Source organism: Electrona antarctica (genome assembly GCF_951216825.1).
Source record: "Electrona antarctica genome assembly, chromosome: 4".
Taxonomy (NCBI): Eukaryota; Metazoa; Chordata; class Actinopteri; order Myctophiformes; family Myctophidae; genus Electrona; species Electrona antarctica.
The window spans coordinates 13791986-13819300 of record NC_136809.1 but is presented as its reverse complement, the minus strand read 5'-3'; the positions used below and the strand labels follow the sequence as shown (position 1 = coordinate 13819300).

The 27315-nt window shown below is 41.7% G+C and overlaps 1 protein-coding gene across 5 annotated transcripts in view; it reads left to right on the top strand.

The window, feature by feature from the left end:
* Window positions 1-27315, top strand: part of rbm20 (RNA binding motif protein 20) — a 74258-nt gene that overhangs the window by 7731 nt on the left and 39212 nt on the right. Inside the window, exon 1 of one of the 5 annotated variants that reach the window (XM_079498104.1) lies at window positions 26748-26976. The exons of the other annotated variants lie outside the window; for them this stretch is intronic. Within the exon in view, the coding sequence (XP_079354230.1) occupies window positions 26960-26976 (17 nt within the window). The 5' untranslated portion in view covers window positions 26748-26959. Of the gene's footprint in view, window positions 1-26747; window positions 26977-27315 lie in introns of those variants that run through there. 5 annotated transcript variants of the gene reach the window in all.

Below are 27315 nucleotides of genomic sequence, written 5' to 3'. Positions count from 1 at the left end.
CCCCCAAATTTGGAAAAATAACTTGAAAACTGAATAGCTGTTAGATGAGAGTGAGATATGATGGCACACATAATTAACTGAAATCACCTTGTAATTGTTTTTAAAAAGTAGCGCTTGAAATATTATTTTATATATGCATTCAAAAGGCATTTGGATTTTTAGATAAACTTTAGATAATTTACATCTTTATACGCATAATTATCTGTTTTGAAACAAACAAACAAAAACAACAAAGGCTTTCAGAATTAAGACAGCTAGCTGAAATAATGATCAGTTATCTGGCTAACTGGATTAGTCCCAATAATAACTAAAACAAATAAAATACTTGATCAAAAATAAATAAAACAACGCTAACCAATCACAATATAGTCCACGTGTCATGTATACAGTCGTTCTACCAGAACACCTTCTAAAACACTGAAGGAATGCAACACGAATAAAAGTTCTCCATAAATTCAAGGCTTCACAGGGTGAGTTATAGATAAGGGGGTTAGTCATTTTGGGGTGAAGTATTCCAGTAAAATATGAGTTGAAAACATACATTCAGTCTTAACGTAATGACTACTGTGAAATGCATCTAACATCTACATATTTCCAAAGGTGTGCTAATCTGAGCTTTGTGTTCTAACATTGATTCGCAACATATATTGAGCTGCAATTGGCCCAGCGTCAGCTGAGCTACATTTGGTGTACTTTTGAGGGAACCGAGATACAGACAAAACCCAATCTATAGATGCTGGCCCCTTCAGCACCACGGCATAACACATTTTTGGACAAAAAAATGATACATTTCTATATTGCTATTGTTAGAAAAGAAATATGCAAGATATCGCCTGAGATATCAGTCAATTCAATAGGGTATATCTGACTACCTCTATCATTTATGTAGAAGAATTGCTAATGTTATGCTTTGAGTATAACTTAAAAGCTTAATTATTAGCACGGTTAAGACAGCTAAAATCTTTAATGCAATTAATACCCATGAAACCTCCCTCAAAGTGTAAACCCAAATATTGATGGTGAAACGATCACTGTTTGTACAATTTGATCCTGTGTGATGGCGCCGTGTGCTCTTTGAGTTAGAGGTCTGGTGTAATCCTGCCTGGCGACTCAGCACCTGTCAGGGTCTTTTCAACTGTTGCAGGATGCAGGTCGGGTTCTTCACTTTTTCACATTTACTTGATCAAATATTTAAAACAGCTACGTACAAGAGTGTGTCCCTCCAAACAAGACTTCAGTTCAGTTCACTATTTTAGTCTTATGTGGTGTCAAGCAAAAATAGAAGATATTTCATCACAAAATGTTGTGAGTCTATATACCTTCTATTTGACTAACTCTAACATAAAAAAACATCCTGAAAATGTTTAATTATCGTCATTTTATACATTTTGAGGGAAAAGTGTAAAAAGTCTCACCTATAACATGCTCAAAAAAGTGGATAATACTAATTTTCTCTTGTGTGCAATATATATGCAGATTAAAAACACAACTAACGCAAGACTAGTCTTCTAGCCGCAGTGTTTCCACCTAACCTACTATTAGTATGGTATTTCAGGTTTGATGACTGTGACGGATTTTACCCCAACAGGTTTGTGGGTAAAAGTAGTATTAGTATTAGCATTATTAAGATGTTTGGACCCGCAGGGTTTTCACCTTTGCCATCCTCTGTTTTTATTAATTAATTTATTCTCCATTTTGTTCTCTTTATCATATCTCTCCCCCCCCCCCAGCTGCTGCCTTTATATCACCCTGGCAGCTTGTCATTGGAGGGGAAGTTGCCTCTGACCTCTGACAGGGCTCTGTGCTGGCCAGTGCACATAGGAAATACACAAATAATGGAGTGTTAGCTTTTAAGTGTGTAAATCTATCTATCTATCTATCTATCTATCTATCTATCTATCTATCTATCTATCGATCTATCGATCTATCTATCTCTCTTTTCAATGTCAGGGGCGAGACAACTTGTTAAACTCTCCTTGCAGCCCTTTGATAGCACCGATCTGTGAAAAATGCCACAGGAAAGGTAATCCCTATTGGTCTGCTGTCTGACAGGAGTGTTTACATTCAAGTCACCTCTCTTTCTCACCGGCTTTGTGGAAGGTGTGTGGTTAGTGTGTCTGTCATGTGCTAAAAACGTCACATTTGGAACACGTCATTTGAAGACGGCAAATGTTTCTTTCTTCTAGCACTGATGGTAAATGGTGGCTTTTGTAGTCGAGCAGTTTAGCATAGAGATTAGCATTTCCTGTTGTCTTCCTTTGAAATGCTTATAGAGGGTATGCGAGAGGGTACCTGGAAGTTATGCGAGAACGCCTACTGAGTGGCCAAAAACTATACTTTCTGGCCTTACAGACCTATACATCCAAACAGAAAGGTCCTATCTGATCTGATCTGCATTAAACAACATTAAACTCACTTTTGACACTCGATTTGCCACTCACTTTATGCATGTGCAGTGCATATCCTCTATAGTAGGGCAAGAAGAAACAACCATATACCTGCAAGTTTAATGCAGATTCAGGATATTGAAATGTTTTCTACAATAGTCAACAGGTGGTTAAAATGTGGTCAGAAATGTAATCATTTAATCACGACACACATAATAATGCATTATTTATTTGTCATTTAGAATAGGCAATTATTTATTTCCGCTTTTTCCATAATTCCCCACACATTTCTGTTTCACATTAGTTTCGTCACCCCAACGGGAGGACATATAGCATCTCCACCCTACTACATCAACGCGTGAAGGCGCTGTCCCAGCCCATAGAAAGGCTGACGGAACGGCACTGGTTTGCTTGAACTCATCTGTGATTCCCATCAGCGACTGGTGTTAGAAATTATCTTTGGCTATTAGACACGTCTACAGCACATCGGACACGGCTGCAAGTTTAATGATTGCGTGAACTCATCTGCGATGCCCATCAGGCGACTGCTGTTTGAAATGAGCTTCGGCTACAAACTGTACATGGGTACAGTACATTGGACACTGATTTTGAAACCGTCATTCAATCTTTCTCTGAATACTTGTACTTGGCACCTGACGAAAAAAAGGGGAAAAAAACCCCAATGCTCTCAACTAGTGGGGCTGAATTTTATTTTTAAATGCATGATAAAATTGAAAATGACAGGCAGAATGTATTTTATTATATCACATATTTCATATCCACTAAGGTGGAGGAGGAAAGGCCATGGTGTCACCTAAACCAGCAGGGTTCTGTCTTTGGTGGGCATGAGGGTGGCAACGATGGTGGAAATACAGCAGGTGGTTTTTACTCTATGCATATACAGTCAACTGACATTCGTACAGCCCAGCTGTCAGCCAGGCCCAACACAAAATGAACACTGTACAGCAGAGGTGTCCACACTTTTTGTCCCATATTTGTGTGTCTGTGTGTCTTCTTTTCCTTCCTGCTTTTCCCTTCAGGGGTCGCTACAGCGAATCATCTGCCTCTGTCTCACCCTGTCCTCTGCCTCCTCTTCTCTCACACCAACTAACTTCATGTCACTACATCCATAATTCTTCACTTTGGTCTTCCTCTAGGCCTCCTGCCTGGCAGTTCCAACCTCAACATCCTTCTACCGATATACTCACTATCCCTCCTCTGTACTTGTCCAAACCATCAGTCTGGCCTCTCTGGCTTTATCTCCAAAACATCTGGCATGCACTGTCCCTCTGATGTACTCGTTCCTGAACCTATCCATCCTTGTTACTCCCATGAGGGAACCTCAACATTTTAGTCTCTGCTACCTCCAGCTCTGCTTCCTGTGTGTGTTGTGTACCACGGAAATGATTTGATTGGCTGATCACGGAGTGTGATGCTGTATGATGTTAAGAGCACCCCTCACGTCACACAAGTTTGATTTTTTGACTTGAGAACTACTTTAACAGGATCTACCCTGGGGGGGGGGGGGGGGGGTTCCCGGGGGTTGCCTATACTTTAAAAGCAGTGAAGGGAGCTGACAGGCCCTGTTACCAATCAATCAAGTCACCTTAATTCAAGCGACAGATGCCAAAAAGAGGCGTTTTGTGATTTTTGTTTGATTCTTTTTTTATATATATTTTAATAAAATACTTTTTGTCATGTGGTCACCCCTGCTGTACAGTGTAGTACAGTGTAGTCAGTCTCGCATAGCCAGATGATCAGAGATACTTCTGGGGAAATCAAAATGGGCTTGAATGGTGGACAAATCCAGCTCTAACAAACATGCTGCCCAATCCTAATACCACCCCAATATGAAGAATTGCACTAAAGCCTTTGCTTCTGTGATGCTGTTAATATTTTAAATTTCGGAATTGTTTCCACTCAGTTTTAGCTCATTCATTCATTGAATTTTGATTCCACCAGACTAGATGTCTATCTCTTGTCAGTGTTGTTAGGCCAACTCAGTGTCATAGAAATGTGTTATGTCACATCCTAAACTATCTGGGAAACCCTTGGGTTTCTGCCTCTGGGTGCACCACCTCCTTTGTTGTGTAAATCCTGGAACTCGGTTTGGCTCCTCCCCATTCTCAGTCCACTTCAGGTCTGTGTTTATTCCTACTAACAACAACACTACATGTTTATAGGGCAGTGGTTGAGAGATTACATCCCAAATGACTTTTGAGAGTAATGATCTCACATGGGAATTCAGAAAAACAAGAATGTATAACTTTGGCAAAGGCTCATATTTAATTGCCTAATAAAAGTTGACATTTTCCTGAGTCAAACAAGTGGTTTAGTGTAATTAAGATGAAACATGGAGGTAGCCATCTATCAACATTTTTTAATTTATCTTACTTTGCAATTTGTGCTTCTAAAATGGCCACAATTATTTCTCCTGGATGAAATAGGAGGTGTGAAGCCTCTCTTGCTGGTACGACCAGCAGGAATGTCCCATGCCTCACATACTAATAGCTCTCGCCTGGCAGTGGTCGTGTGTAGACGATTGACGATTGTTTAGCGAGTCGACTTAAGAGCTCTGTGACAGCACGGGGGGGTGGGGGGCTGTTTGAAAAGCACAGTGTTTGCTTGAACTGTTACTATAGGCCAAGAAAAACATATTCCCCAACATTTTTTCATTTGTTATTTGGGAGATAGAGCACAGGTGGTGTAGTAATCCCACCGCTACACGAAGGGCCAAAAGTTTAGCCATGCAGGCATGGCGGTGGTATGATGAAAGGGGGGTGGGGTGGGGGGGTGCGGGTGATGAATAAACAATGCTCAACGTGCCTGTCGCCTCTTATGAAATGTATTTGGAAATACCATTAGACGGGCGCTCGTGACATTAGCATAATGCGCTAACTTCCCCTGGGGCTAGATGGTATCCATCTCTTCGGTGACAGCTTGCATGCTGTGGCACAGCAGTAAGGCAGAGTGGTCTTACTGTGCAGTAAGACCACTGCACAGCAGTAAGGCAGCAGTGGTCTTACAATGCATTGACGAGATGGCCCATATTGACTCTAAGGCAGCAGACCGCTGCTGCCTTACTGCTGCCTTACAGTACACGCAAGACTATTTGTGGTATAGAGATGATTTCTTATAACCCCTTCACTTACAGAAATTGTATATTCATTTACTGTGACACCTTCCCCGAGGTGCCCCCCCTCGCTGTGGTTTTGGAGCCTGTGCATGTGTTCATTGCCGTGTTGACACGAGGCAGCAACTGGGCCTAATCTTGATGTTAAATGGCTGACAGTTCCATGGCACCAGCCAGAGACCTCTGTAGGGTCGCTTTAATGGCAATGCAGCATTTTATCTCCTCTCCCCTGACCCCTGCTCTGCATGAGCTCAGAGATGATAAATCCTTCTCAAAATACGGAACAGCAAAGAAATAATGAAAAATTAAAACAAGTCTTGTAAAGCTGTGCTTTCATTTTTCTTGCGCTAAAGAAACTGAAATTAAAGCTCCATTCAGAGAACTTATCTAACTATAAATGCACTGTGTGTGTGTGTGTGTGTGTGTGTGTGTGTGTGTGTGTGTGTGTGTGTGTGTGTGTGTGTGTGTGTGTGTGTGTGTGTGTGTGTGTGTGTGTGTGTGTGTGTGTGTGTGTGTGTGTGTGTGTGTGTGTACTGTTGTAATTCACGTAACTCGAGAACTGTTCGCCCCACCGACTTCAAATTTGGCACACATGTTCCACCCCACCACAGGGAGTGCAGTGCCCGGTGTCGACTCGAGTCGGTCGGATTGCATTTCCAACTTGCATCGTTCCGAGTAGGTCAGTGCACAACGGGCACCACTGTAGAGGCTCCAACAGGCACCGCTCTAGTTTCTATGAATAACGCATTATTTTAACCTTAATCTGTATGATAGAGTATATTACCCATTTACCGCTACCATTATTTAATCCCTCCGTTGCGTCCTGCCAGGGTTTTATCGTGCGTGACACTTACTTTGAAGAGCCAAATATCCGTAATCGCATTTTACTATGAAACCATTCCGTGTGTGTTGACGAAGCTGGTGCTTGTTCTCTCGGTCGGTGGTGGAAAAAGTGGACCGCGAGTATCACAGCGCCTGCTACAGGCCGTTGAAAACGCTTGTCTGGGACAAAGCGACCCCTGCAATGTCGCTTCTGTGAGATAAAGCCGTCTGAAAACAGAGCCGGCAATGTAAGTGGATGCGCGCGCATTTTCAAAATGGCCGCGCCCATTGGGTCAGAAGCATAACAAAGCTAACGGACGGTAGATTTCGATACGATCGTATTAAAACATGCATTAATGAATACATCGCTGTTAAAACGGCTTTTCCGTTTGTGGCAGGCTACAAGATTCTACGTGTTAATATTCCTATGTTCCTGGCGGGCAAACGATTAAGACAATAACTAGCAGTGGTTGGAGGTGGTCTCTACTCTTCCACTGAGGATTCTTTAGATCCCGGTTTCTGGTAGGACACCTTCTAGTTGACAAGTACAGTAGGACTGCCTGAAGCTTATAGGGCAACCAAGTGGGGGTAGACATGTGATTTATTTTACGGGATAGCCGGGTTCCAATCACTGTCTATTGCAGGGGTTCTCAACGTTTTTGGCTGGGGACCCCCGGAAATGTTTTCTCCATGTCTCTCGTATACAATACAATACACAGTATACAGTACATACAGACATAGCAAAAGGCTTTCACTGTTTGAAAAGTGGAAGAACATTTTTCAGAATTGAAGCCCCTCGACTGGATTTGTCATTTGGGCGAATGCACCTGATGCTGTGCATGCAGTGTAGTCCTCCTCCTGATGGGTGGAAATAACAGCCAACTCCTGCATCTGGGTGATAGTGTGCAGTGACAACTGGGGCTTATTTTTGTTTCCAACTGCTTGTAACTGCTTCATTGGACTGGAACAGAAACCTTTAACAGCAAGCCATTAGCATTTTTCAGGAATTATGGCCATACTGAACTTCTAATAAGAAAGATTATGGGCTATATCTTGCGCCACCCCTTAACCCTTATCCCTAAACTAATTTGCCATTTTCTACTATTTAAAAAAAACCTTTTAAAATAGTTCAAATAGCTGATCTACAAGCTCACAACGTGTAGATGTAGATCGGCTAGTTGAACTATTAAAAGGATTTTCAAAATAGTAAAAAATGGCAAATAAGTTTAGGGATAAGGGATAAGGGTGGCGCAAGATGGAGCCCCAGATCTCCCAACTTCTTTGAAGAACTACTAGTTTTCATCTTTCTTCCTTTATCTGTATTTCTTTGTAACTGTTCATTATTGCTGCACAAATGTGTGAGGAATCAAAACAACGGCTTTACTCTCATATAATTGTATACAAGACACAGCAAATTACAAATAATCTTAAAACTTGTATCTTGTGCTACTGTGACCCCTGATACAAACATGTCTGGATTGTAAGAACACACCAACTGCTTTTTATCTCTTTAGTTGGAACCCTGAAACATTTCACGTGAAGCAGGGTGTTTTTCCATGGCTGAATACAGAACCGTCACTGAGGGGTTTATAAGTGTTGAGTTTGTAGTCTTAGTGGGGGTAACTATCTGGAACTTTGGGAATGGACAGAGTTTAACAGGCTTATAGTCTCTATCAGAGTTAACTCCAAACAATGAGACAAGAGCTATACTTAGTATTTCCCGCTGTGTATTTTTACCAATGCACAACGAACGCAGGCACTATTGAGAGGCATACATTTGTTAATGCTGAAATCATCGTTCTATGTATTGTTTAGACTATAAGGCTGTTTTATCTTTTCAAATAATGGGCATTTAACAAATGAACTCATTCAGAGGAGTGAGGGGTTCAGTAACTTGCTCAATGATACTTTGATGTTGTTGTTTATGGGATCATGCCTGGGACATTAATACACAGCATGAGATTATAGTCAATATGGGCCATCTCGTCAATGCATTGCCCTAAGTCTACCTTGTTCAGTTCACACATGCTTAGTTAATTGTTGTCTAATACTAAATGTTAATTTCTTTAAATGGTTTAGTAAGATTTGCTACATTTAAAAATAAAACATTACCTACCTTGTAGATTGGCAGAGTAGTTAGCTTCCCCGCTCAATATGAAGATGGTCGTTTATCCAATAAAAGTTTTACACTTGCTGTAATGCAAAACCGCCAAACTCTAATGACCAAAAGTAACTGGCTGGAGACTTCTTCTCAACTGAAACTTTTAGCATAGCCAGCTGACAGTAAACTATAAAATCCATAGTGTTCATTTAACTCAAATGTTTTACAAACGGAACCAAAAGGGGGTCCATTTGCTTGCATTTGTACACTGAGTTACACATGGATAAATGAACACTGAGGATTTTACCGTGTAACTGCAGTCCTGCAACAGTGTTTCATATTTCACATAGTCAATAAAGTGTCTAATTCAGATTCACTGTAGAAATGATATACTGTATGAATTAAACCATTTTATGATGTTGTGCACTAGCTTCCTGGATAGTATGACTGTGCTAAGGATTAGCAGGATTAGTGTGATAGCCTGTTCACCTAAACTTTCCTAGCAGTTTCCAAGTATGCACAGATATCCAAGTGTGCAAAGCTAGCAAAATCAGTGTGCTATACTTTCAGGCTAATTCCCTTGGCGCCAGCGGGGATGAGTAGCCACAATAACTATAAGAATCTTTGACATATTGATCAGCCCTCTCAATTTCAAGTTCAATTTCAAGTGTTTTTTCTCGAAAAAGTTTCATTTCAAAATATTAGTCATTGGTGGTTCTATAAAGAATAAAGAATGTGAAAATTAACTAATTACAGTCTACAAAATGTCACGAGTGACAACTAGATTCAAGATAGTTTTAAATGCAGTAACATTAGATAAGTAATGAGTTTCACGCCTGCAGTCATTTTGCCTATATATTGGGTGTCACCTTTTTTATTGGACCACTACCAGAATAGCCATACATTTGCTTACAAATAATAAAGGGGCGGCTGTGGCTCAGGGGTAGAGTGACCGGATGGAAACCGCAAGGTTCCCAGTTCAAACCCTGTGGGCTCCCCCAGAGTTACTGTCGGAAGTGTCCTTGAGCAAGACTCTGCACCCCTAATTGCTCCTGATGTGCAGGTTGGTGCCTTGCATGGTTTCCTCCGGCATCGGTGTGTGAATGGGTGAATGTAATGCACAATCTCTGTAAAGTGCCTTGGATAAAGGCGCTATATAAATGCACCATTTATAAAGTGTAATTGAAAATGTTAGGAGAAAAGAGTCCGTTCTATAACTTCAACTACTTGGAGCATTATAAGCTCAAACTTCAGCACACAATCACTCGAATCTTTAAGGATCAACTCTTCATCACTACCTCTATGTCCTTATTGCTTAAATATATGAGCTGGCAGAGAATAAAGGTCTTGGTGTAAACACAATCTAAAATTAACAGAGCTGTTCACATCAAGCTAATGAATTGCACTGTCCCGGAGGAAATCTAGGACACATAGGCTGTGAACTTCATATTAAAAACACATTTAGCCTTTATTTGACTTGTAAAAACAAGAGATTGCTTTCAAGGGCAACATTTCAAACATCATGTGGACATTTATTGGAAGAGATATTTACAATTTGCAATGTGGTGTGCTTGTGGAAGTACAGCGTTTTATTGGGTTCCACTTGCTCCCCAAGTAAGGGCAATTCTCATTGGTTAGCGGTGGGCATCACCTCATGGGCATCTACTGCCATCCATCATGTTAGAAGGGTGCCAGTTAACATGAGATATGCCAGAGGTAAGCATGGGACATTTTCTATGATAGTCTGTATTATTACTGTACTGTAACTGTACTGTACTATGCTGTGATGATTACTAGTCGGTATGCTAAATATAACTTCATAAATTAGTGATTGGTTGTATGTACAGGTTTTCAATTAGTTCTTTTGTCATTGAATATGGTTAGCTACAGCAAACTATTTTTGCTAATGTTGCTCATTCTTTTGTAGAAGTGCTGAGGTTTGGAGCCTGTGATGTTTAGCCCAACAAAGACTGAGCAGAGATTCAGATTCATCAGGTACACATAGTTTTTAGATAATTGTATTTTGTCGTACAATACTCTATGATTCATAATCTAGAATGGTCCAGTAATACATGAGATAATATGTCAGATGACTATGATTCATAATCTAGAATGGTCAGAGCGCGCTAACTGAGGCTTGGGGCATATATTAGCCCAACACAGCACAGAGACTGACCGGAGATTATGTTTCACCAGGAAAATAAATAAATAATCTGACCCGGAAATTTGCGGAAATTGCACACTGTGTTTGTGATTTGTGGCATTTTGTTCGAAACGGACCAATCATGGGAGCTTTGGAAGCCAATCTTAGCCAATCAGGATGGAAGATGGGAAATGATGCAGATCCGTGTTGATCACATGACTATGGAGATAGTGTATACCGAATTGTGTGATGTATGGATAAAATGTGTACGAGTAATCTACAGAAATGTGTTTTGCCTGAATCGGACTCATGGTGGCGCTATAACAGGCCGTTGAGGAATATTTGGGGCAGAGGTTCGTCGTTGGCATCCAGGGAGTGTGTGTGCAAAATTTGGCATGGATCGGGCCAACGGTGCTGGAGATTAGCTGGTAACGGACGGACGGAAGGAAGGACGGACGGACTGACACACGCACGCACACCCATGCACTCACGGACGGAGTGCAAAACATACTCTCTCCCCATGCCTTCGGCCTGGTGGAGACAATGACTAATTTACTATAATTTACTAATTGACCAATTGACGATAAATGCCATGATATAGTAAATGGCAAAAATTGCCCTGAAGCATTGACATGCATTTGACTTTAGTTGTCCTAAAGTGTCCTAAAAGGCCCATTGACATACTTCCCCTCCCTACATTTATAACACCCTCTAAATCAACCAGCCCTGGACATCTCAATAACACACCATGCACACAACTCTCTATGTGGACAAGGCATTAATCCCTGGTTTTATACCAGAGCTTACACTTCCAAAAAAGAAACCGGGTAAGCGTGCATCATATTATTATTAGACAAAGCAATCTAGGGTCTATCGATGAGTCGTTCCCTTTCAAACTCGCTCTTTGTCTGATCCTTGTTCTTTTTAAAATAGTCACGGACACAGTGACTAGTATTTGAAAAGATTGTGATGCAATTTTTCAATTGAGTCATTTTTATTACGTTATGAAATATTTAAATATTGAATCAAGCACCCTACAAACTGGGGTGCTCACAAAAGTGTGAGTAGATGTGAAATTGAAGTGTGTTAAGTGAAATACCCCTTGGCTTGAAGTATATCAAATGTGTTTTTTGTTTTGTTTAGTTTGCTCCGAATGGAATACCTCCACATTCTAATTGTATACAATTAGGCAGTCAACTGGATTCACTAATGTATAGTCATCTTCGGGATAAAGTTATACGCTATATTGGCTATAACATAAAAGATAAGCTTTAGGATAACCGTCACATTCAAGTCAGTTGTCAGCAGAAGGCTTGCTTACTCTTACAGTACATACATACATATTCACTGCTCAAATTCACAAATGCAAAGAATGTACTGAATGCATGTTGACCCCCAGGTTTTAACAGTAGGAGAGCACAGGCTTCTTAGTAGCAGATAAAGCTCTCCGTTTCATGTACCACGCATGCAGCCATGGTCTGCTCTGCTAGGCTGTCCACTGACAGCTGAGGCTGAGGGAGTTTGCAGCACGTTTGCTCACCCCAAAGGCATCCTGCTTTCATCTATATGGTCATCTTTCATCTACACGCAAGATGCATTCTGTAACGTTCATGTCCTTCCCCAATCTTACCTGGGTTACCTGGGTGCAAGTGCTGATCTTGTTTTTTTTTTTTTATACCATTGAGTAGTATAGCAGGAAAAAAGGGAGGGTGTTGGGTGGAATCCAGTCAACAAAGTATAAAAGTTAAATAACAAAGTTGTTAAACATCATAGTTTAGAGAGGCAATGGCAAAGAAAGGGTTACTTTATTGTGCTAAAAGCATTTTAGTCTCGGGAGACCAGATAAAAGTATAGGAGTACATGCTACAAATGTCCTTTTCCCTACAAATTACATGAAATGAGAGAGAGAGAGAGAGAGAGAGACGGGGGGGGGGGAGAAAAAAGAAAGAGACAGGCTGAGGGAGACATAAACAATAATGACAACTGTCTGCAGCCATAAACCCATAATCCATCCATAGAAACACTCAACCCGCAGCCGGCGGTTCTGTAATCCCAATTCATGGAAAAAGTCAAGTAACATGCATGGATGGAACATGAATATGTACAGATATAGAGGAGATGAGAGCGGATGGAACATGAATATGTACAGATATAGAGGAGATGAGAGGAGAGAATCAGAATAATTTTGATTGTCACACAAAGTAAAAAAGTTGGGGAAATTTGTTTTGTACATTGTTCAGAGAGTAGCTCAGTGAGCCATGTCACCCAGAAGTCACCCAGGAATCTAAGCCTATAACTAAGGGTTAGTTCCAAGCAGGCCTGGGCCCGGACTATAATATTTATCTAAAAAAAAAAATGAAGCCTATGTTTTCATACAGTGAGGATGTCTGCATCCTGGACCAAAACTGGGAGATTCAAGATTCCACAGGAGAGGAGCCTCCTGTGGAATCTTAGTGGTGTCCTATAGGGCACTATGAGCTCTTTACAGGTGCGTTCAGACTTCAATGGTTAGAGCGGCACGATTACATACAAAGTCAATGCAAAGACAAGAATTGCACAAACAGGAGCGGCGCGGTACAAACGGGATGAAGCGAGGCGAATATATATATTCAGGTCTGAACGCAATATGATGCCTGACGACAAGTGACAAGTAAGGTTTTGTAAGTGTGGCATCTTTTTTATCCCCTGTGAGCACCTGGTTACTAAATTAACACTTAGAGGAAATAGTATAGTATCCTTTTATAGTTTGGCGGAAGTAGGCTATTAAGGTGGCTAAACTGTATATTTATACTCTGGGAGTGTGCCAACCAACACCGATATGTAGCCTACTATTATAACAGTCATCATGCCCTGAACGTATTTTTTATTTCACCTGATTAGCATATCATATCAATTAGAGGCTCATACTTAAGAGATGGCTAATTTGTTATTTATTTATTTATTGGAGAGTGAATGTCTGTGCACTGCACATTTTCAAAGCTGGCAGGATCTAAAAGATATCCTTTGGTCACTTAGCACAAGCAATTACTTACAATGAACGATTGTACAGTGTGTTTCTGCAGGGTGTTAATGTTGCTGTTAATGCAGCCTCCTCTATTTTTGACAAGGCAAGGAGGGCCCAGGCAATAACTCCTAATGGGAGAGAAGCAGATGTTGGATCATATGGATGGTCAGACAATAATGCTGTATGTGTGAGGCACAACTCATTATACGAGAAGATAGTCTTGTCTAATTTCATTTTTGGCCTTGTCGGATGCTAGTCAGTACTATTTGTTCTAGTAATGGAATTGCTGACACACTCCCACAGCTACAGCGTTTATTGTTAGTGGGTTATATGAACCAATGGACTAAGGCTTGAGATGATTGTAGAATTAAGGGTTGAATTCTATTGCGGTCAGAGCGAGGATCCTTTTAGAATGGCTGTCCATCTATCTATAGCACCCCGCTGGCCGGGAGACCAGAGCCATTACTTCTTCTCCTTATGAGAGACTGGATTCCATGGAGGCAAGCAAGCCATCGAGGTGGCTTGAAGATGAGAGGTGATAATGACATGTTTATTTATAATCGTCAGATAAATGAGATGTTTGTGAAACATGACTCACCGGTGTTGTTCAACGTCAGGTAGGCACAGTGGGGTAATCTCAACATCTTTTCAGTACTTGGCTAGTTGTCTTATAACAAGGAGGACATTTATGTGTTTGTCTGAGCGCTATTCTTTCATCCCACAATAGAGGGTATGCGTGTGACATCATCATCAAACCAGGAAGTTATGCAGGAACGCCTACTGAGTGGCAAAAAACTACTTTCTGGCCTTGACAGCCCATACATCCACACAGAAAAGTCTTATCTGATTGCATTAAACAACATTAAACAATGTTAAACTCACTTTGCCTGTTGCTTTGCCACTCGATTTGCCACTCGATGTGCCATTCACTTTAAGCATGCGCATACTCTCTATAGGAGAAAGTCACGCTGTGCAGGCTGTGCTATATTAAATGGCTGATGTCAAGCTCACTCATACCAGTCTGAAGTGTTAAGATCCTGGATACCTTTTAGAGATAGTGTGATGTGCTAATGTCTTTGGACACAATTAAGCTAACAACTGGTTGTGTCTCCATCTTTAGCTGAGTAACATACATACGAATGGTGGATAACAGTACCACAAGTTCGCAAACGTTTAGTGTGTTACTCATGCAATACATTACAGATACATTACATTACGGCCACGTGAGCATTTTAGCAGAAATAATCTGCGTCCATACACTCCTCAAAAGGAATTCAGGATTCATCAGGAATTACCAGCCATTTGAAATGAAACAATACTTGCTTGCATATTCAAATAATGTTTCCATTTCAGTTGAGTTGAGTAGTCTTGTGGCATTCAAATTTTGTATTGTGGCATTCAAATTTAGTATTGTGGCATTCAAATTTAGTATTGTTTCAACAGTCTGTATGGTAGGGGTTTGAAGTGGATCTCACCTTATAGGCCTAAATGTAGCAAGAGTCAGTTTTAAAACAAAATATATTATTTAGGATGTAGCCACATGGGCTCCAGGGAGCATCAAAGGGATAGTTCACCGCAACAAATGGACATGTGTTCTATGAATTACCCACCCCATGAAGCCTTGTATTCATGGAGATGTTTTTGTCCAATACCTAAACCAATCATTTGGTGACCAGTTACACTGCGTTACCAAATTAATTAGCTTAGGAATGCGACAAAAACAGTCTCCATGGTGTTGGTAATCAATAGACAAAAAAAACTTTTTGGAGGTGAACTATCCCTTTTAAACAGCCTCTTTCAGTTCCTCCCCTTCATTCTGTTGTTATTCATGCAGTATTTCACAGAGGCACTTGTGTTATTTCTGTCACTTTACGTGACACATTGTAAATCATCTATATGCCAGGCAGTTATGTTGAGGCAAATGTGCGGCCTGTAAAACACATGGTATTTGACCCAACATAAAGGAGAAGGAAACGGTATTCCCAGAGCGCAGGGTTAATGACTTTATCTGCAGCACTTTGTCTGCTCTTCTCACTACAGTGCACTCCTTCGGGAGACATTTAGTCATCTGATTACTTCTCCCTCCTGCCGTGTGAGTTCTGTGTACAGATGTCAGCAATGTAAAGAACAGTCGTTAAAAAAAAAGAGGACCCAGGGAGTCTGCATGCTTCTGACATTCACTGAGGTCGACAAATGGAAGTCAAACCACCAACCACTAGGGACATGATGAAATGTATTTTATTCATTCTTCTGTGCAGCGTTTGCTTGGTGTTTGGTATTGACCATAATCACATGGTGGCCATTTATGCCACCAGATTGTGGCCATTTATGTCACAATTTAGTCATGTTTGGTGTGGGCTGGGTGTAGATGATAACATGTCTCCCCTTATACACATGTAGTCGCCAATTGCTTCTTTTCACGTCGTGGCATGAGTAGTTTCACAGCCAGTATTCACGACGTGCAGAGGAATACGCGATATCACTCCCAGTTCCATTTCCCAATGGACAAGGGCCCTATTTTTGTCTTACCCCTTATCCCTAAACTAAGCTTTTATACAGTATATATATAATACTGTATATATTTTGAAAAACATTTTTGAATAGTTCAGATAGCCAATCTACAAGCTCACAATGTGTCAATGTTGAACAATTTTAAAATGTTTTTCCAAATAGTAAAAAAGGCAAAGAAGTTTAGGGATAAGGGTTATGGGCGTATGGCGCTGACACAAATAGTGCCCCATGTGTCCTGACTCCTGACAAACCTGTCCTGTAGGAGTGGCTAGTGCAGCGACAGAAAACGTCCTCCCCTCCCTGCGTCCCCTACCTGCAAACACGGCCTGTCATGCTCGTTGGAGTGCCCGGCCAAGTCGGAGGCCCAATGGAAAGGTTCCTGCGCAACACGTGGAGAATGGGGAGGAATTCATACCCGTTCTCCACGTGTTGCGCAGGAACCTTTCCCCTGCACCACCAGGACAACCTGAATATGGTCCGTTGTGTCCGGACACTGACTGAAGCATGCAACAGTGTCTCTAATATGGAAGCCCTCTTGGTTGCTCCTGTGTTGTTGTGGCCCTTCTGGTCTTTTGCATGTGTGTCCCTCATACAGTCCTAATTACACCACAGTATGTCTATATGGTGATTGACTGCTCCGAAAATAGTATTCTAAATTCCATGAACCGTTATGATGCTGGATGCTGAATGGAGAGCTTCAGAAGAGGTTTAGGCCTGGTCATTGAAAACTGGTGAAACCAAAGATCCTGGTAGAGAATGTCCCTGTCAGCAAACCTTTTGGCCTGCCAGGCACACAGTGTCAAGACTGCACACGTCAAGTGGGCTGATTTAAGCCCACTGTTAAGCCCACTGTAGACTGGCCTTCCGTATTTTGAGCATTTCATTACAGGCAACGTAAAAAACAAACAAAAAACAAATAACCATTTACAAGCTTACATTTTGCAGTTGAAAATATGTTGTTGAGCATGACACATGACACATGACACGTGTCACATGACACTTTTCCGCCTAAGCATAAATTAGGATATGGATATGAGGTGCTACAAGTTCTCATGACAAAACAAAAACGGGCAAATTTACCTATTCAAGAACCAATGCGATGAAATATTTTCATATTTTCCATTGTCTGGAACGAAACTAAAACATTAATGAGGTTGAGCTATTTGTATTTGTATCAGGATGAGATTGTGGATCCCACAATCTCATTAAATGTCATCATTCATTCTATTAGAGTTGCTACACTAAAGCATAGAGTTATAAAGGATAGAGGCAGGACCGAGCAACAGCCCCGCTCCCCCGCTATTCATTTCAATGGAAGTTGCTCAGTGGCGTTTTGAAGCACCCGGAAGAACGCTCTACTTCGCATTCCGCGCGCAATGTTGAACCCCAGCAGCGCGAGGTTTCCTCGTGTTAAATTCAGGGGCCCGCCTGCAGTTCCAGCTTCCACCACTACGTCTCGCAGCTTCAACATTGGCAAGCCTTTCTGGGGGCTTGCACTAAAGGCATGTGTACATTCTAAAATCAGCTTGTATTGATTTCAGCTGTGTGCCAGGACAGCAAGTCCATTACCACTGTCCATTAAACAGCCGATCTACAAGCTCACCACACTTTGCATTGCAACGCATTGTGAGCTTGTTGGTGGGCTACGTTTGAGAAGTAAAAAATAAAATGTTCACCTATAATGCCATTCTCAAAATAGTACTATTGACACCAGGGGTAATGTGATTCTTGACATTCCCATTAACTGTAAATATCCTCTGTATAGATATACCTTTACTGTTCCCACTAACACGTATTTGTAGGGCCTGGCAATGAGTGACAGCCTGCCAACTGCAAAATGATTTGTTGGGTATTAAGATACAGTATGACACACTATAAGGTTGTCTCATCATGTTTTTTTTTAACACTCTTGCATTAGTTTTTTAACCTCCCATGGGAGAAATAGGTGTTTGTTGCGTGGTGATGCATGGCCTTGTCTGAACTCAACTTGGCATATTCAACCAGGCACCAGGTGTGTAATGTATAAATTATCAGACATGCCAACACCCCCATCAATCCAGATATCCTGCCCACGTAGATCTGCGAACAGGTTGGTTTGGGGTTGATGCGTGGGTTAGAGCAGAGGGTAATATGTAATTTTACAACTCACCAATTGTAATTTTAGATACGACCCACGGCAATGTTAATAGATCGCAATGTCTGATATTCACATTGCTGCTCCCTTGGGGGATTGGGTCTCTCGATCATGTGACCGCTCGCTGCCAACGCGGCGAGCGGGCATTCGGGACCTGGCTGTGTGACATTTTGCTGAGTTGTTGACAGTTGAAAACAGGTCACCTTTCGTCCTGTGCCAAGAGTTATTGTGGGCAATGTCCACAATATATCACATTAGATAAATGAGAACGTTTGGAATAGTAAAAGTAATTTTCTGTTTTACAAATTATGTCAACACCTCCTCCTCCTCTCTTGTTGGGCTTAGTATGTCATTAACAAACAGTTCTCTACAACAGTGTCACAATTCTTCATTCGAAGGGCACGGTCTACAAAGGCTCTGTAGTCTATGGTGGGAGTGGTTCTCTAACTGTCTTTACATGTGTACCCAAACTACAATGTTTTCTCGCCAAGTACCCGCAGCTTCACCAGTATAAAACATTCTTCTGCACTTAGCCCACTATTATTCGGGCAATATGACCATAAGCTGACTTCCAGTTTATAGCTGTCAAGCCCAAAATGACAGCCAGAAAATCGTGTCTGCTTGTGGTGGTTTTAAACCTTCCACGCATGGCGGCCTGACTCATGGATAGGTCCTGGGCCCTTTACTATTGTTGAATTAAACACACTAGTCCTTACCCCTTCGAATATATGAACACCAAGTGATGTACAGTGTGGGTAATGCGATTTAATATATCATATTATTGATGTATGTATTTTGAGGTGTAATCAGTCTGGTGTCGGGGCACTTGCCCATCGGGCAAGTAGTACAGGAAAGGTGAAATTCTGGGGAAGTGTCATGGTTGCCTCGATCACACAGACGCCTTTGGAAATATAGGCCCCCCCCCACAGATTTTGTTAGCCAATTACAATGTCATGTTACCCCTGTGATCATGATCATTTTTGTGAGATTTGTACAAAATCTGTAGGTGGAAGAGCTAAAAGTGTGTTTAGAATTATATTGAAAATGGTGGAAAATATGGGGAGATATGCGTCATGAGCCAAAGGAATCCAGAGAAAAATAAATGTAAAGTGGGCTGTTATAGCGCCACCGTGAGGCCGACTGATGTAATTATTTTTCAATTATGTTTTGTAATTATTATGAACCTCCTCTCCAAGTTTTGTAAATATAGCGCTTACGGTCTCCATGTAAAAAATACTTGAATGGGAGTCTTTGATCTTCCCATTAGAAGTCAATGTGGAAAATGTATTCACTAATAAATGTAATAAACGGCGTTAAATTTGTTAAATTGAAAAAAGGGCTTTGAGTGCTTATGCATAATGGAATGGTCAATGTGCAAATTCAGATCAACTGGGCAAGCCAGTGTACAACTAAGCCCACAGTATCTTCTCTTTCTCGTCTCAGCTTTGAAAGTATGTTTTGCATCAGTGAGATCCAATACAACTTTGGAAAGAATCTGCAATGAAGGATAGGATTAAGTGGAACTAATGCTAAGTTGCACGTCTAATTCTGTTACATCCAGTCCTTCATTGCAGATTCTTTCCAAAGGGTTAGTTACTACTAACCCAAACCCCTGACTCTCAGTACACATCCTCCCCACACCAGTGAGGACCAATCAGTCTGTCATCAAGCCCACTCTGCATCAGCTTCTTCCAAAAACCATGGCACTTCGCCAAACACTAGACCATTATTCACACACGGCGGCCATTTTGCATTGAAAATATTAAGGGGGCAACGCAATGGGGTGGCAAGATGGCCGCAGGCACCGAAATAGGAAATGAATAAATGGCCACAAGGAAACGATATATTCCCACAGAAAGACAAAAATAATATGCCATATGCCACAATGTTACAGTATTTTTGGTATTCGGGTGTGCCAGTACAGTACAGTACAGTACAGTACAGTACAGTACAGTACAGTACAGTACAGTACAGGGACCCCCATACGGTAACTCTGTCATTTCTCAACCGTTTCGGATGCGGGGCGGCACGCCGGAACTTGAATCCTTGACCTTGAATCCCTTGACCTCTGTTTTAAGGCAAGGAGATACTGAACTAGTTGTGATAATGTGATGCCGACTCCAGTCTGACACTGGGGGCTGACATACATCATGAGCTCGGATACGCCTCCCATTCTTCTTGTGCTGGTGAGCTTATTGGCTGTGCTTGGTTTGTTTGGAGTGATGAGTCATATGCCAGGCTGTGCAGGTGGTGGGTCTGGGGTGAGTCAGCACAGCATTGCCTGTCACATTATCAACCCATTTTAGTGTGTTGAGAACTTGTGGAACACTCGCAAACTAATAAATAATGCAATATTTAAAGATGACTTTGAAATAAGACAGGTCACACTCACAAAAGGATAGATAGCAACCATTGTCTGTCTTGCGTGCTATTTCTGGCTATGCTGTATTCCCCTCTGGAATTCATGCTAGCGAAAGAGTCATCTTCCGACACACAGACACCACTGTGAAGAAAGAAAATCGTGCTGTACTTGCTCCTCTCCACAGTCGTGCATGTGTATACTTATATACACACACACACACACACACACACACACACACACACACACACACACACACACACACACACACACACACACACACACACACACACACACAGAGAGAGAGGGGGGGGGGTGCTTGCCTGACAGTTTGAGAAAGATGTATACAATAAGGCATGTTAATTGACCACCTAAAAGGCCCAGTGGGGCTCATGGTCAGCAACAATTAAGCCTGTCTCTCAGCCTCTGTCTCTGTCAGCATGCGTTCAAAGCCACCACAGTGCCGCACACTGCACTGTTCATTAACCACTTCAACTCTACTTCGTTGACTGGAGTCCCCCAGGGCTCTGTCTGGAGTCCCCCAGGGCTCTGGACTTGCAACACATAGTGTTGTGACATGTTGTGAGTTTGTAGATCTGCTGTTGTCTGCGAATGTTGCTAGGGTTCATCATGATTAACCTTCTGGGTCATCATATTATTGGCCACAGGGGAAGAAGGGAAGCAGAGGGCAGACAGTGGCTGGCCGCTGATTGAACCTTGATGATAGCTGGTATTACGTAATTGACTGTAATGACAAATCCAATGTGAATCTGATGGGCTTGCTGCCATATGGTTTCCTGAGGACAGTCAACTGTTTTGGCAGTGTGTTCACTGTGACTGTCTATAGTGTCTGCCTACACACTGAGAGTGGGTTGGCTTGTGTTGATGTACAGTATATGTTTAATGAGTGTGTTCTGTGTTCTAATTTACGTGTGTATGTGTATGTGTGTGTGTGTGTGTGTGTGTGTGTGTGTGTGTGTGTGTGTGTGTGTGTGTGCGCACGTGTGTGCGTGCGTGCGTGCGCATTCTTGTGGCTAGGACACATCTTTGCACCTCAAACCAGTTGATGGGGACTAGCATGTCTAATGTGTCCTCAATTTTAATTTACTACAATTTCACAATATTATGTTGGGGTATAAGATAAGAATAGATAAGACAAACCTTTCTGGTCCCCGGAGGGAAATTCACTCCTAGCAGTGAGTTAAGGTTAGGCTATACTTGTTAGGGTTAAGCTTAGGGTTAATGTTATGCTTAAGTTATAGGGTAAGCGGATATGGAATGAATGTATGTCAATGTAACTTCTCCCAACATGTGTAAAACTTGAATGTTATGCTTCACCATGACGCTTTTAGTTGGGTATATGGTTCTCTTTGTTGATGACAACAGTTGATCACTTTAAATGTGATGCTAGCCTAGTGGACATTTAGTTGTGATAAATCGCATAACACGCTGTCAGTGTCTCTGATGTGAAAATGTGTCATCTTACAGAGAACATAACAACTTCTCAGAAGTTGTGAAGTTACAGTACTCCAGTCAGGGATTCACAAGACAAATAACCTTGATCCTACCGTGTCAATTTCATTTATACGTGACACATCTTATCCCTGACTGATCTGAAGTCTCCTCAGTTTACCTTGAAAAGTATTTGAAATGTTTGGTTTATTGGCGTATACATTTTCATTTTGTTATTGTGAGATATTTAAAAGAAAATCCAAGGGTGGTGTGAGATTTTAGAGATCCTCAGAACAGTCAGTGTCTGTCCATCAACAGCCATGTGTTCCAACAAAACAGTTGTTCCCAACCTGTTTTCCTTGGAGCCACCCTTCTTACAAAATCTGAGACCCCCCACATGTGCACACACATGCACACACACTATAGCATAGCAGTGGCTGTGGTTTTCTGGACCCACTGAAAAATCTGCCATTTATTTTTTTCCCATAGAGATTTACAAAAATATTTATATCAATTATTTTAAGCCTAGAATCAAGCCATCCAGGATCCTGGTGAATCATGGCCATAAAACCTTTGATTATGTGAAGAAAAATGTTATGAATAATGAATTATATGATATACTAAATTGAATAAGTACTCTTTGTTTAGCGGTTTTAATTTTTCTTTCTTCACAGAATCAAAGGTTTTCTGCTCATGATTCACCAGGATCCTGGATGGCTTGATTATAGGCTTAAAATAATTTATATACATATCTTTGTAAATCTATATGGGAAAAATGAATGGCAGATTTTTCAGCGCGTCCAGAAAACCACGGCCACTGCTATTCTCTATATACTTCTCATATAACAAATAAACAATTAGCAAGCTTGTCAATTGGCTATTCGCATAATGTTTAACTTTTTGACAACTCATTACAAGTTTCTCTAAGGAATGCCTAATGTTGCTAAAAAAATCCAAATCCAAACTTAAATTATACATCTCAGATTATAGAAAGCACATTTTATATAGTCAAAAAATAAATGAATTAAATTGAAATATTTTTTCTTTGCATATGATTGTGAGAGCCATCCCTTGGCGATGGTAACTGCTGTGTGTACTGCTATGCACAACCCATTCTGTTCACTGGCTTTGAAGAGGATTTCTCACTTGAGTTTGCTCTTAGCCTTTCTCACTTTCCCTTTTTCCCCTTTCTGGGCTGCAGGGCAGCTGTTGGGAAATCACTGAGTTAGCTTTGCTCCTTTGTTTGGGCTAATTTGCACTAATGGCTTTTTGAGCGGCTAGTGATGCCAGTGGCTTCCTCGGGTGAGACATGTGGGGCCATATGGCGGTGGCACCCTTTACGTCACTGTCAGACTTGCATCTTCTTGCCCACTCGTGTGCCTGCGCATGCACATGTGTGAGTACGTCTCTTTTTGTGCGTCACTGGCATATCACTGGCAATTGTCCCTATAACTATTTAGTTCCGCCCATCTGCTATCTGCACAGTGTCAGTCTTCAACCATCTCCATTGCCCTTGCATTATGAAACCATAATTTTAAATCAGCATAACATAACCATTTAATTTCACTTCCAGTGGTGAGAGTATTCTGTAACATGCATGCGTGACACTTTAAAGGTTGAATCAATCTTTACACAATGGTTGGGGCCAACATCTTTCCCAGGAAGAGATACTGTACCAAGACGTAGGCGGTGATGCGTTGTTATTCAACTTAAACTCATGGGACTCATGGGAAGAAATGGCATATTTTAATTATTACAGGGATACATATCCCGAAATGAAAGGGACCACGTGATATGAATATGAACAGCAAATGAACATGGATAAAAGCAGATACGACCTGTTATATCGCAAGTCTGAGATTCGCTCCATATCAGTCCATTGGTCGGCACGCCCCTTGAAGCACAGGGCCAGCGTTGCCATATCTGTCCTGGAGAGCTCTGACATGTCTTTACTTTTTCAGACACTATATAGAAATCTTTCTGTCTCTCTGTGACCTTGATAAGCACAGCTAGTCACTCTTATAAGTAATGGTAAATACTTTAAAGGTCTACTTTATCTCATCAGCGGACCTCTATGTTTATCTCTCGTACCCATCAATATTTTATTAATCAGACTTATTCATAGACTACATCTTCATTAACCAATTAAAGCGGCCATAACCTTTTTAGTGAATACATTTTTATTTTGACCACTCTGTATGGTAAAATATGATAATATAATATAACTAACGCAGTGGTTGGAGGTGGTCTTCCTGCTCTTCTTCTATTTGGATCCTGTAGTCGGGTAGGACGCCTACTGTGTTGATTGACAATTGCATGAAACTGAAACTCAAACCCTGCATTCCTGAAAAGGCTCTCGTGGGATGTGGATTAGCATCTTTCTCCAAATCTGAGGCCATTGTTCTCAGCAGAAAACTGATGGATTGTGCACTCCGGGTAGGGAACGAGACAAATTAAAGAAAATACATCTTCTTTATTTTTGCTTAAATGACAACGTTTCGATCCAGCACCCAGGCTAGTAGTTTTGGGATATGTGTGTCTTGTACCTTTTCTCAAGCTTTTTTCCCCTGGACATCTACAGTTGGGTGCCACCGATATTGTCCCTTATCATTTGACCCATTTAGGCCTGACCTCAAAACTTTTAAAAATCCTTCTAAATCCTGAAAAAATCCTTCTAAATTTTCACGATTTTTCAAAAATAGCAGACCTACAAGCTCGTAGCGCGCCACTCGGTGGCGCGCTATGAGCTTGTAGATCTGCTATTTTTCAATAGCTAAATTATAACATAATGTTTAAAACACCAAAAGGGGTTCCCGCCCAAAATGGGTTAACTGTCCTTTTGCGCAGATCACGCAAACCTCAGCAAAAAGAAAAGGACAATATCGATGGCCTCCAACTGTATACCATCTGCCTTGCAATCTTCATACCATAAGCACAGTAGAAACATATCTGACACTATGCTGAATTTCCTCAATCAATTGATATGCTTTAGAAAGAAATGTCAACTGAATCATTGCATGTCAAATCACTCCAGAGTCCAGACCCCTCTCTCTCTCTCTCTCTCTCTCTCTCTCTCTCTCTCTCTGTCTCGCACCTGATAGTGTGCTGGGCGTCACACAGGGAATACTATGCATCCTTGTCGTAGTTACCTATCACTTTCAATCACATGCACTTCTTCAGTAGTTCAGTAGTGGTGAAAAGAGAGAGGAGCTGGAACTCATAGGCGTGGTGAGTGAGTGGGGCATGAGAGGATTGCAGATCTCCCTAGAGGCCATACCTCAAAGCTCACATGTCCCAGACACATCTTTCTGTGTGAGTGAATGTGAATGTTTATGCTTTACTACTTCATATATGTTTGTAGAATGCTACCATATTTTGACATGCCTAAAATAGAGATGCGTGGTTAAAATGTTATTATCCAAGTAACAATTAGTTCAACAGTACAGCATCAACACAACAATCTACAGTACAACATAATTTACTAAGACTGTAGTATGAAAATGTACTGGATAGTGACACCTGCTCAATTCTTCTAATCCTACTCAAAGTAAGTAAAGGCATTGAAGTTTGTTACCATCTTGGACGAACATGTTTCCAAACCCATACACGTCAAACAGTCAGTCTATGATGCAACAGTTTTGCAATCCGTGAATCAGAAGGATCCCGGTTCAATCCCTGGCTCCACCTGGGTTAGTGTCAAAGTGAGCAATACACTCAACCCCTAACTCCTGGCAATGAGCACTTGGTGCCTTCGGCTGCCAGTGTGTGAATTTAATGCACATTAAAGTGCTTTCGATAAAGTGGGTGTAGGAACGCTGGTCCCTATAGTCAGTCAGTGGTGCTCAATGGCAATGCAACAGTGACGTGGGTGAAGTGGGTGGGATACGAGCAGATGAAAGGGAGCTGGGCTGCCATTGGTCAGAGAGCCCTATGATCGTAGGGTGTGACTGGGTGTGATTGGTATTCACAGGCCTGACAGCGCTGACAGATGGTAAAATGCAATGCTTGCTTTGGGTAGAGGCGGTGGAGGGTAGAAGGTAAGCGAGAGAGAGAGAGAGATATGAAACGAGGGAGGGAAGGAGAGATGGGCTGAAGGAGGGGTGCGGGAAGCATCACTACGTCATCTTGTACACTAATATAGCTCTGATGTTGCTGTCCATGGTTGAGGAAGACTCCACACTCCAGCTGGTTCCCTGCTGCCTTTACTGGTGCTATTCGTATTTCACTGCATGAAGCAACGAATCTGCGACAGATACAATGCTCCCGTTTTATGTATTTGGATTTGCGTTGTGGAATGCAATATAGGATAGTAACAGGGCAGGACAGCAGGACAGCCAATGAGAAATGTGTGCATTCTATACACTCAGGGGCTTGCCTATAAATATCTCCTACAGGACAGCAGGGAAGAAATGGCTGGTCTGGCTCAGCTGTCCAAGCCAACACAATCCCCCTCCCGTGTCCCCCTCCCGTGTCCCCCTCCGCTCGTATTATTTCACCTCTGACAGTGAGTCTTATGACACTTCCTCTGCATGCATGGCCAAGTCCAATCACAGCCTCTTTTGCCAATGACGGCGAAAGTAATTGAACATGCTCTTGTCTGAAATGGGCTTCTGTCCCTAGTTTCCTTACAATGTAATTAACAATACATTAACAGTGGATGGGGGATCTCAGCTGTGGACTTAAAAAAAAGAAAAAAAACATAACAACAACAACATATGGCTACCATGATGTAAGCTATAGCTGTTGTAAATTTAGACTTACCCTGCAGCCTGTGCGGTCGACATCTCTCACTCGCTGGCTGCTCCTATGACACGCCTGTTGGATCTCTGATGTCGCTCTGTCCCTGGTCCAAGCAAGCTGTCCGAAGAGACAGTCACCTGGCCCCCGGCTCTCAGCACCCAGTTTGACACTCAATGTCAGCAGACACCAGGTAACTGGCGGGCTTTTCTTACCCCTTGTCGGCACGTTCGCTTCAAAATCAACCGCAGAACACCCGATAGGCCAGATAACAAATGTCACGAACTTTGGCTTCAGAATTCATGGTTTACATTTGAATGATTTGCTTGTTTTACTTGAGGAACTATGCATGGGGAGCATTGTTGCTTCAATGTATGTGTTTTATATATAATATGTCAATATACCGGAACTTGATACCTCCTGAAGTGGTTAAGCGATTGTTGAATGCTTCTCCTAAATGCATGTAACAGGTGTGCTGTGCCAGCCGAGGCCTCTAGAGGCCACTTAGTCACCAAAGTTGTAAAGTGTAATT